This window comes from Choloepus didactylus, chromosome 3 (assembly GCF_015220235.1).
Source record: "Choloepus didactylus isolate mChoDid1 chromosome 3, mChoDid1.pri, whole genome shotgun sequence".
Classification (NCBI taxonomy): Eukaryota; Metazoa; Chordata; class Mammalia; order Pilosa; family Megalonychidae; genus Choloepus; species Choloepus didactylus.
In genome coordinates, this window is record NC_051309.1 from 179,934,201 (window position 1) to 179,946,536 (window position 12,336).

At 39.4% G+C, this 12,336-nt stretch overlaps 1 protein-coding gene and 1 pseudogene across 2 annotated transcripts in view; one reads left to right on the forward strand and one right to left on the reverse strand.

The window, feature by feature from the left end:
- The window catches only part of KLHL2 (kelch like family member 2), a 141,378-nt gene that overhangs the window by 33,728 nt on the left and 95,314 nt on the right, over positions 1-12,336 (forward strand). The window contains exon 4 of one of the 2 annotated variants that reach the window (XM_037830960.1): positions 10,305-10,426. The exons of the other annotated variant lie outside the window; for it this stretch is intronic. Coding sequence (XP_037686888.1) covers positions 10,305-10,426 — 122 coding nt within the window. The remainder of the gene's footprint in view (positions 1-10,304; positions 10,427-12,336) is intronic. 2 annotated transcript variants of the gene reach the window in all.
- On the reverse strand, positions 1,101-9,253 carry LOC119529098 (annotated as a pseudogene).

Consider the following 12,336-nt stretch of genomic DNA (forward strand, 5'->3'; position numbering starts at 1 on the left):
CTGCACAGAGAAAATGAATATTCCGCACATGAAGCACTTGCCACACAGATACATCCCCTGCTCACCCCACCCTTCTGGACTGAACCTAATTTCAAAAACAAAAGCAAAACCCATTGGGGGAGAATGGAAGAATGGAGAAAAATGTTTCTTCCCCAAGCTAAGGGGATTGAACATATACATCTTAGATTTGACCTCCAGCGTTGGCCCCTGAAATACCAGATCAGAACTTGTTTGAGGGGGAGGAAGGGGCAGTTGGGATGGGGATTCTCTTTACCAAATCCTAGCAATACTTTTGCAGCCTCCAGAGCTGCACTGGGATGGAGACCCTGATGTTCTAGTGGAGTGGCCACTGGCTAAGTAGATGGGAGGAAGGGAAGTGACACACAGAATGTTCTCACTTGGAGGACACACAGGAGGGAAGACAGGTAGGGGCTGGAGTCCTGGCATAGAGTCCACAAGAGGCCTGCAATCTCACTCAAAGGGTTCTCCTAGTGGTGATTTGTTTTTCTTTGATTTTACTTCCTGTAATCCATATTGCTAGACATTAAAAAACAAGATAAAGACTAGTCCCAAAGCTGGACTCTGAATAAAGTTGTTTCTTTTATGAATATTTTAAGTAATCCTTAGTCCTGGTAATTTTAGTGACACACAGTATCTACAGGCACACAAGCTCACACACGCATACACACATGGCTCCCAATCTTTTACAGGAAGTTTGACAGCAGCCACATAATAAAAGGAGCCCTACCTCTCAAGAGTGAAAGTGAGGGTAAGAATGTGTCGGCCTAAAGAGGAAGCCAAAGAGGGGAGAGTGTGTGTCACTTAAAGAAAACATATGGATAGGGATTAACAACGTTTGGCTGAAAACCAAAAGAGAAAAAAAGTAGTAAAGTAAAATTATTATTACCAAAAGCGAAAAAAGAAAAAAAGCCCCATTCAGTTTTCTGTATAGTGCCTTTTTCAGTAAAATGTTTAAACCACAGTGTTCCCACTAAAATATGAGAGCGTCACACAATTGAAAGACAAATCAGAAGGCAAAACAAAGAAACCGAGGATGGAAGTTAGTGTAAATCTCTGCATTTTGGGAGAGTTAGTTGACATTAACTCCAGAGCCCAGCACAGTTTCCATGGAGTCCTGAAGGGAGAGGACCTCCTGCCACAAAGAGCTTCATTCTGGATGAGTTGTAGCAGTGGGTGTAAACAGCACTGGGGAAGAAATCAATGTCCGAAAAGTAATTCCTCCAGGTTTCATTGTGATTCAGCCAGCCTTTGCCATGGTTAGTTTCAGATTCTCCCCTGCTAGCCTGGGCTTGGACCCATAGCAAGCTGAGAGCCTCTCTTCCAGAAATCTTTGGGCTTGGATGTCATAGAATAGCAGGGAGCCCTGCCCTGTGCCCACAGTGAAGATGTGCTTGTAGAAGCTCACTGATCGGATCCCACTGCCTCACTCCTTGGAGCAGACAGACTTGACGTATGATGGCTGCCGTGGATCCAAGAAGGAAACATGAGCTTGGGAGCCCACTGCATACACTGACCATTCACTACCGTAGGCCAGACACACATTCTCATGGCAATCTGGCAGTTTGGTGGAGAGGAGCTTAGATAGTGCATTTTCAGCCTTCCAGAGATGATAGTAGCCATCCAGAGATACTGTTCCTAATTCCTTGTTCTTGTTGAAGGCTAGAGCCTGGACCTTGCAGTTGTCAGGGTTTTTGTCCTTGGGGATGCTTTTAAGGCTTTGTGAGTGATGTGGGCATACACAGGGACCCACAACACATTGTGCCTAGCATCACTTTTGGTAAGCACATCTTCTGTCACCTACCAGAGTCACATAGAACCATCACATGAACCAGACACTGCCATATTGTCACCGATCATGCAATGTAAAAGATCCAGTCCTTGTGTCCGTCATCTCCCACGCATTCAGGATGTAATGTAGGCAGACGGTAGATGGCAAGACTGTTGGGGTTGTCTCCTCCAGTAGCTAGCAGTGTTCTGGAGGGATTCAGCTAGATGGCATGGATACCACAGCCCTGTTGGGTCATCACCCCTCCGGGCTCCTGGTCTTTCAGAATGGGGATTGTGGTGATCTGGCTTGTCTGGACATCCACTACAAATAATGTGTTGCATTTTGTGCCACACACCACTTGCCTATGATTCAACCACTGAGATGCAAACACTTTAAGGGTCCCAAGGTGAAACTCAGTCTCCTTCAGGAGATTGGGCAGTTGTGCTGCATAACCACGCAACACTCGGGAATAGCTGGTTTCATTCTGTAGCCTGGCTTCCCGACTCTTCAGGTAGTATACTACAGACCTCTTCACTGGGGGAAGCCTTTTCCTTTTGTGAAGTGAGTGATCCCAGCCAAACTGCGGGCCCTGAGCGTCGCTCTCCGCTCCGAGTGAGGCGGACCCTTTCCTCTTCCTGCTAACTGCTTTCAGGGCTGTAGTGAGCAGCGCCGCCGCAGCCCTGCAGCCACATGGGGCGAGGAGAGCGAGGGGCAACAGGACGGCGGGTCATATACTGGGCCCGCGGGCCATGCATTGTAGTGCACCTGGCCCGGAAGGTGGTATGGACCCGGGGCGGCAGGTGGAGAAAGGGGAGGTGGACAGGAGGGAAGGAGGGAGGGAGTCTCGGGGCCCGGAAAAGGGAAAGGGGGATTAGACAAAAAAAGAGGGAAAATGAAATGCAGTTTAGATTATGAAGTAAATAAATAAGAAAACTAGCTTTTTTCCAGACTTGGTCATCTAATGTTTCTCTACTTTTCGTGTTGCAGCTGACATGCAATTTACGAATATGCTGTGCTTTGCCTAATGAAGAGAATGAGGCCCTGAGGTCATTCTGGTTCTGTAAATATTTCTAGTGTATCTCAGTTAACTGGTAGGTGGGTATTTCTTGCAGTTGGACTTGTTTCTGCCTGAGAAATATACCTTCTATACTTGGTCAAGTTTTAGATTGCCATTTGCTAAGGTAGATTTTTTTTAGGCATATTACATTAATTTCTGATGTATATAAAATATGAAATTACTTTGAGTACCTAAGTTACATTTTTCCAACTTTAGTGAAGTATATTTTACATATCATAAACTGTTCCCATTTCAAGTCATTGAATTTTAGTAAATTTACCGAGTGGTACAGCCATTACTACAAATCAGTTTTAGAACATCTTCATACCTACATAATGTTTTTGAGGTTTATCCATGTCATCGTATGTATCATTAGTTGGTTCCTTTTTATTTCTAAATAGTATTCATTGTATGGCTATACCACAGTTTGACTATCCATTCACCAAATGATGGACATTTGGATTATTTCCAATTCTTGGCTATTAAGAATTATGCTGCTGTGACTAGTTGATTGTAAATATATTTTCATTTCTCTTAGGTGCATACCTAGGAGTGATATTGCTGGATTATATAGTAAATTTATATTTAGCATTTAAAAACTACTAAACTGTTTTACAAAGAGGCTACAACATTTTACATTCCCGCCAGTAATGAATGAGGGTTCCATTTTTCCGTATCCTCAAGTAACACTTGTTCCTATCTGTCTTTTTTATGATCGCCTCTCTAGTGGGTGTGAAATGGCATCTCATTTTTGTTTTAATTTGCATTTCCCTAATGTATCTTTTCAGGTACTTATTAAGAGTTTTATGATTCTTCTGCAACAGGTGCTATTTACCTTTCTAGCAATCTTTGTACTGTTTTCTGCTTTTGAATCCATCGTATAATCCACAATTTGGTAGGAGTTAAGTAAAGAAGACATGGAGATTCATTCCAGGCAGTTTAGTTTAAGTGTATTCGGTTAAGTATTTGCCAGAATATGAATCACTTATTTATCTGTTTTTCTTGGTCTGAAGTCCATTAAACTTTATTGTCAAATATATATTAAGGCCTTTGAGTGGATCTTTGGATACTTCCATTCCAGTAAGCAATGTATGTATTTATATATTCTTGTTCATTGAACATTGCTCATTGCTCATAGTGTTTTGTGTTGGGCAGTGTTACGGTACCGTTTTGCTTTCCCATGACTCACATACTAGGAAATGGAGAATATTCAGATGTTCTTTCTTCGCTATTGTTTTCAATCTCTCTTAAGCTGTAGGGAAGTTTTTCATTCAAATTTTTTCACCTCAAAAAGAATTCTGTTACTCATAGTAGTTCCAAATATTTGGATAGAGAGGGAGGTGAAAAGTAATTCTATGATGTAGTCACAGGTTTTTACTCTGTGAAGTAAGGGCCTATTTAGAGTGAGGCCAGGTTACTTAACTGTTACTTGAGAAAGAACATATCAAATTGGGTTCTTATGTTTTTATATTAATTTTTTTGTTGCAAATGTGGCATTTAAAAAGCTTTTTATTGAACAGATCATTTGTGGTTCATTTGGTGCCACAGACTACAATTTCTTGTATGTGGTGAGAAATATTAAAACTTTATTTTTACTTTATTTTTCTGTGCTTTTTGATGGTTTCTCTTGTCATAGTGAACATAATTTTTATGAGGGGAATTTAATAGGAAAAGATAGAATATTTGAATGATTAAGAAGTCAGAGTTTTTAGAGTTGTATGCATGATTGTTTATATAAGGTTCATCCTTTTTATTCCTCAAGATCTATTTATTGATTATCTTTGTGCTAGGCATCATCCTAGGCTCTGGGAAATACAGACATGTCTCAGACTTATTGTGAGTTTGGTTCCAGATCACAGCAGTAAGGTGAATATTGCAATAAAGCAAGCTTCACAATTTTTCAGTTTCCCAGTGTGTGTATCGCATTTTCTTCCAGTAGAAGGCTGTTTCTTCTCCGTGAAGAGCAGTTGTTTAGTGTAGCCATGTTCATCAGTGATCTTAGCTAGATCTGATAACTTGCTATAGTTTATACATCAGCATTTGTTGCTTCACCTTGCACTTGAATGTTATGGAGTTGGCTTTTTTCCCTAAACCTCATGAACCAACCTCTGCTAGCTTCAAATTTTTCTTCTGCAGCTTCCTCACCTCTATTAGCCTTCATAAAATTAAAGAGACTTAGGGCCTTGCTTTGGATTAGGCTTTGTCTTAAGGGAATGTTGTGGCTGGTTTTCATCTTCTGTCCAGACCGCTGAAGCTTTCTCCACATCAGCAGTAAGGCTGTTTTGCTTTCTTATCATTTGTGTGGTCACTGGAGTGGCACTTTTAATTTCCTTCAAGAACTTTTCCTTTGCATCCACAACTTGGCTGTTTGGTGCAAGAGGCCTTGCTTTGGCCTTTCTCCGCTTTTGACATACCTTCTTCACTAAGCTTTATCGTTTCTTGTTTTTGATTTAAAGTGAGCAATGTGTGGCCCTTCCTTTCACTTGAACACTTTGAGGTCATTTCAGGGTTCTTAATTGGCCTAATTTCAGTGTTGCTGTGTCTCAGGAAATAGGGAGGCCTTTGGAGAGGGAGAGAGGTGGGGGAGCGGCCAGTTGGTGGAGCAGTCAGAACACAACTTTATCGCTTATGTTCACCATCTCATGTGGGTGTGTTTTGTGATTACAATAGTTACATCATAGATCTCCATAACAGATATAATAGTGAAAAAGTTTGAAGTACTGTAAGAATTTCCAAAATGTGACACAGGGACATGAAGTGAGCAGATTTTGTTGGGAAAATGGTGCTGATAGACTTGCTCCATGCAGGGTTGCCACAAACCTTCAATTTGTAAAAAATGCAGTATCTGTAAAGTGAAGTAAAGTGAAGTGCAATAAAATGAGGTATACCTGAATAGAAGTGAACAAACAGACATGTCCCTGTCCGCATGATTCAAGTTGGGGAGTGGAAGAAAGGTTAGACAGACAGTAAACACCTAAAGAAAAGATAATTTCTGATATTGATGAAATGTTATGAAGTTGGAATAAGGTGTTGAGCATTATTGAGATACTGACGCACAGATATTTTCAGTCTGGTAAGTAGACCAGGCTGCCCACACCAGCCACAGAAGTTAGGATGAAGAACAGAACAGAACAGAAGTTAGGATGCCTTAGGCTGCTTGTAGCAAAAAGCTCTTCTCAAACTGGTTTAAATAGTAAGGAAGTATATTATCTCAGAACTGGAAAATAGGCTGTGCACAAGCGTGATTGGATCTGCAGTCTGAGCATTTCATCAGGTACCTGCTTCCTTTTGTCTCCATACTCTGCTATCTTCCAGTAAAAATTTTATCTTAAGGCTGGTTCCCATTCTGGATGCAAAATGTCCGTAAGAGTGGACCCAGCATCTTATGGAGGGAATAGGACTGTCGCTCACTCGCTCTTTTTTTGTTAATCTTTAGGAAACTTTTCCCAGAAGTTACCCAAACCACTGCAAGACTGGCAGGGGAATGCAGTTACTATGTTTGCCTTTGGTTAGTTGTAGAATTGGTGAGTTACCCATTATGACCACCACAGAGAGTGGCTGGTGTGGGCAGCCTGGTCTGCTTACCAGACTGAAAATATCTGCTTGTCAGTAGCTTCTTTATAATCCAACAATAAAAATAATCAAAAGAGCAATAATGATTAGAGTAGATGACAAGTGGAACTTGAAATGTAATGGAATAAAATTTATTTATTGACTCTAGCTGTAAATTTGTGATTCACTTCTTAGGGTTTCAGCATAGTAAAAACTTCTGTATTACACTTTTCTGTTTTTCAGAAATTTTTAATTCTAAACAATAACTGAAATTAGAATCATAGAAATTTTTAATTGAAATGGACCTTAGGGTTTGTCTTCTTTAAACCTATTACATTTTTAGAACTTCAGAATGATTAAATGAAGTTGCCAGTTTGTGCTGAGCTTTGGGAACTCTCATATAAGGCCCTAGAGGTGGAAATGTTTCTAGCTATACATATGTCCTTAAGCTTTTTTTCATTTCTTTTCTCAAAAAAAGTAGGAAAAAAAAAAGTAGAGATGATGAAGGTTCAGTTGTAAGAGTGCTTAGCTGAGGCTGGAATGTATAGTAGATGTTCGATAAATGTTTGTTGACCTAAGTCCTTTGTTGCTAGACTACCCATGTTCGTTAAAAACTGTATGATTGAGATGGAAATTATTGGAAGTATATATGGTTTTCTGGGGAGAGAAATACTAGTACAAATGATACATAAGGAATATTGAATAATGATAATTTAAATATCATTAATTGTGTTAAGTAAAATGCTGCATTTTAAACTGGCATTTGTTTTGCTCTTCGTTCATTTAGTCAGTCATTCATCCAACCAAATATTTATTGGGTGTCTTCTGTGTGCCAGGCATCAACGGGAACAGAGATAAGAAAGACTTGATCCCTGTGCTAAGGGAGCTAAAGAATGCAGGTGGGGAGAACCAGGTAAAGAGGTGATTATGACGCTGGATTTGTACAAAGTTCCCAAGTGTTTCCAGGGTTGTTGAGAGCCTCACTCAGCCTTGGGACAGTAACAGAAAAGGTTTCCTGGAGAGGTTCTAGTTAAATCTTGAAGAATGTGTGGGGATTAGCTTGGAGACTGAGGAGTGGGGAAACGAAGAAAAAGGCATCAAGGTAAGAAATAGCTTGATGTGTGTGGAAAACTATAAAAATTTCCCTGTTAATTTATTTTGAAGCTCTAAGTGGGAGAGAAAGATGGGGCTAGACAAGGAAGCAGGGGCTGGACATGGAAGGGGTTTGAATGCCTGGACATGATCCCCATGTAATGGGCAGCAGCTGGAGGATCTTGTCAGCCATTGTCAGATATGTGGAATTAGTACTGGAGACAGGAAGAGAATTAGGACGTTGCTGCAGTGGTGTTGGCAAGAGATGATGGAAGCCCCAGTGAGCACAGTGGCAGAGGGCACGTGGAGAAGATGAGGGATTGACTTGAAATCTATCTGAGGTGAAATCTGCAGGTTTTGGTGAATGATGGGATGGGTGGATAAGGAAGAGGGGAGAGTCAAGGGTGACTCAGATTTTTAGTACAAGTGTCTGGCTGCGTGGATATTCTAATATAGCTGCAGAGCTCTATGTGATCAAAACAGAAACAAAAGACTCTTAATAGAAAGATTATGAGAAGTTACAGATGGTACAGGATAAACTATACAGTACCTTTAAATATCTTTTAAAAAACATTATCAAAAATAAATCTCACAAAATCAGACTGTTTAAAGATTTTATCTATAAACACAGCAAAGGGCAGTAACTAAGGTTATATGTAACAACCAAAGTTAGATATATATAGCTTTTGCAATTCTCTTTAATACATGTTTTGATGTATAATGGTTACTGGGATTTTTGTACTACTAATGCAATCAGTGGAAAGCTTTTTGTTTTTGTCACTGTTTTTGGTAAATTAATTAAAAAGATTAAAATGTTTAAAAAACTATGATTGAGATGGAAATTATTGGAAGTATATGTCGTTTTCTGGGGAGAGAAATACTAGTACAAATGATACATAAGGAATATATGCATTAGAAAAGTACATCTTACAGCAATACTTTAAAAACTAAACTATTAAAAACGTCTTGGCAGATGACTTTTTCAGGCATGTATGTAAATTAAAGTCACTTGTTTTTGTCTATGCTAAGTCATGCCTAATTCCTGAGGAGTGAATACACTGCTTGAAAACTAGGTATGTAGCTTTATGCCCCAGCCCATGAGGGCTTTGTAGGTCATAGGGGACCTGTGGGTGATTTAGATGTACCCTTTGGCTAAAACCTGAGTGGGAGTCACCAAAGTGTCTAGTTTTAGGCAGAGAGGAGCCTCCAGATTATACAAATTCTGTCTGTACACACGTTTCATGGAGAAAAGTGCCTTCTGTGCTGATGAGTAGTTGTTTTTCGATATTCCTTGACCTTCCTTGACCCTCCTTGACCCTTTCTTTAAAGGGGAAAAAACAACAAATTTACTGTAGCAGCAGGTATTAACCCAACCCCCTTTCTTCCTGCTCTGTGGGCCCTTTCTCTTTAACTTTCTTTCTCCCTTTTCCCTTATAATATGGATGGATAGCCACACCCCACTCCACCCTCCCCACCCCTACCTCCGTCATCCCCCCAAGAAGTAGTAGGGTAGGTTTTGAGATACTTTAGCTCTTAGAAAAACAGCTTCTTTCTGAGATCTGAGATTCTGAGACACAGAGAATCTCCAGGGAGGCACATAGCTAATGTACATCACTATTATTATTTCTCTTCTTCCAGGGTTTGTGTTTGCAGAGGAGTTTTGTGTAATTATGGATTCCCATAGGCTTTTTCGATAGCTTACCATCGCTGATGGTGCACTGGGTCTGAAAAAGAAATGAGCTTTCAAGAAATCTTGAGGCCATTGTGTCATTTTTCTAACAGGAGATGCCAAACTAAAGTGAAGGTGATGGATGGTGGCATCATTTTTTATGCGTTGTTTATCTTAAAAACCTAATGAATGCTAGAACCAAACCTTTTGCTAAAGGTGTCCCATGGCACCCAGTGTAATTTTTAGAGACCTGTTTTAGATTTTAATTGCTCCCCCCCCAACCATTCAGTTGCTTGCAGTCTCCCTATATCTTGGGTAATTTTATACTGTCCACACATAGGTGCTCAGACCTGCTTCTTCAGTCCCTTTGATCTAGGGGCCATCCCTTCTCTTCTGCAACGCTGTCTCTTTCCATGAGAGAGCATCTTATTTATGACCCTTGAACGCTTCAATAAGCTCAGCAGGTGTTAGGAGCGAGGTCTCCTGGCACTTTTAAGGTAGCTGTGATGTAGAAGGGCACCTGGCTTTAGTAATAAGTGGTGATATGAGATGACTTCAGGATGAAGTTACTGTAGATGACATTAAAGAGGTGAGCTTGGGCTAGATCTCTGTAAAGAAGCCTTTGCCATTTGCTAACCCTTTTTTATAATTCCTCTTCTGCCGTGCATTCCCTCAGCATCTTTGTAATTTGCTTTTCAATGGTTTCCTGCATGAGGGTGTGCTCTCCCACTGAGGTCAGAATCTCTGTATCTGGTGCAGGCCATGCATGTTCATGTAGGCGTTCATGTGCTCATTGAACAAATGGTACTAACTAATAAAGAGAACTACTCAAAAGCACGGCAGCTTCAGATACTGATCTTGCAGCTCCAGGTATTGTATTTCATACAGTTGGACACATGGCATGTTCTTTATTGTGATGTGATTTTCAGGTACAAGTGGGTAACAGAAGTACATTTTACAGTTTGTTCAGCTATGCTTTTGCGGGAGGTCGGGTAGTATTTCAGGCCTGCAAAAATGGTTGATCAAGTTGCCACTTGATACAGTGAGTTATAAGAAGTTGGATCAGCTTAACTCGGACGTTGGTAATACTGGTATTTCCATAGCTGTTTCTTGCTGTAACTTCATTCTTACACTTTGTGTTTTAGGTGAGATGAGTGAGAGCCGAGCAAAGAGAGTTCGAATAAAAGAGGTAGATGGGTGGACGCTGAGGATGCTAATTGACTATGTTTACACTGCAGAAATCCAGGTTACAGAAGAAAATGTACAGGTAAGAGTAGACATTTTGCACAGTTTAGCTCTTTATTATGCCAGGTTTTTTTTTTTTAATCCAAAAAGCTTACCCACATAGGATCTATTTTGTACTGAAATAATAGAATATATTGTGAAAATTTTATTTCCAAGGGACACTTGGAATGAGTACATCATTTAAATGTTTTTTTATTTCAGTATCTTTTATGTTCCTAAAGTTCCAGGGTACAAATCCTTTAGTTCTCTGAGTGATGCTTATTCTTTCATCAAAACACAGTCACATTCATTTATAACTACTGATTGATGCTGCCTACAATTTTCTTTATTCCTCTGAAGAGTAAAGTCTACAAAGGATGTTTATGACTGCCAGCAACCTTCTTTCACTCTTTAAAACATCCTCTCTATATGATTCTAGAGTTGTTAGAATTTGAAGTTACCTCGTTTTTATTTTCTATAAAGAACGTTTTATATATACATGACTTAAACATTTAAATAGCACAGATGCATATGGGGTAAAAAGGGAAGGCCTTCTTCTAAATGCCCTTCCCCTCCTGGTCCCACCCCATCCCACACACATTGATCTACTCTCTTTTCCCTGAGGGTAACCTCTGTTGTTACTGGTTTGGTATGAATCCTTTCAGACCATTTTTTGTACATTTATTCACATACACATGCAACACATTGTCCTTTATATGAATATGTTTTTTCTATACCTTTAGTTCTGCCACTTGCTGTTTTTCATTGAACAAAATGTCTTACAGTTCTTTTTACATCAGTATATATAGTTCCAGCTCATTCTTTTCTGTAGTATCCCATATATTAATCAACATGTATGATTTCTCATCTTTACAGAAAATGCTGCCGTGAATATTTTTGTATTCATATTCATAAATTTTATAGGATGGATTCCTCAAAATGGATCAAAAAGTACATGCACATTTTAATTTTTAATAAAATATGTCAGATTGCCATCTAAAAATTTTTTATTTTTTATGCTCTTTCTAATAGGACCCTGTGTTTTGAGGACAATGAAGAGAACTAGGACTAAATGGTTAGGAAATAATCTCTAAATTCTGTTTGCACAAATAGGAAATTATGGGTTCAATCTTTTTTCTCTTCTAATTAGTCAAATATGCTACAAGATGCTTTGAAGCATATTTGAATTTGAAGACTGATCTCTTTCCGCTTTAACTTGTTAATAAATGCTATTCACTGTTAAATATGAAATAAGCAGTGGTAAGGCTTCCTGGTGATTTTTCCCATATGGCCTCACTGTTCTTTTCTTGGAAGTCCCATTCATGAAGTAAGGCATTTGAAAAACTGTGACCAGTATGGGGTTGTGTATAAAGGTGTAAATCAGAGGCTAAATGAATCTTTTTTAACATGAGAGGAAGTATTTGGCACATGCCATGAAATAGCAGTGTACCCATGTATCACCCATTTTGCTCTTACTTGTACAGTTACTCTGTTGGATTCCAGGGCATTGTTTTCAGTGGGAATTTATCTTGGATTTTTATTTGCTCCCTCTTTGTATTCATTTTTGTGATTGGACCTCATTATGTACTATATCTGACCTTGAACCAATGAATTAGTGGCTGATTTCTGTAATTCACATGTGGGCCACATGGGGGAAAATTGCAAAAGATGATTTAGGTCTAAGAGACTAGACCCTGTGAGCACAGCTCTGAATGTTGTTTGTAGTAGTTCTTGCAAAGGGACAAGGGCCTGCTCTCCTGTTTCTTTTAATAACTATCATGTTCCAGTACTGAAATATTAGTCATCACAGTCTTTCAGAAAACCTCTTGCTGTGCTAATTTGCTTTTTGTGTATATTGCTGAGCTCTTACAGGAATACATACAGAGAGTTGGATTTGGCAGACCTATTAAATGCTTCACATTTGTATAGTGGTTTTTTGTTTTGTTTTGTCTC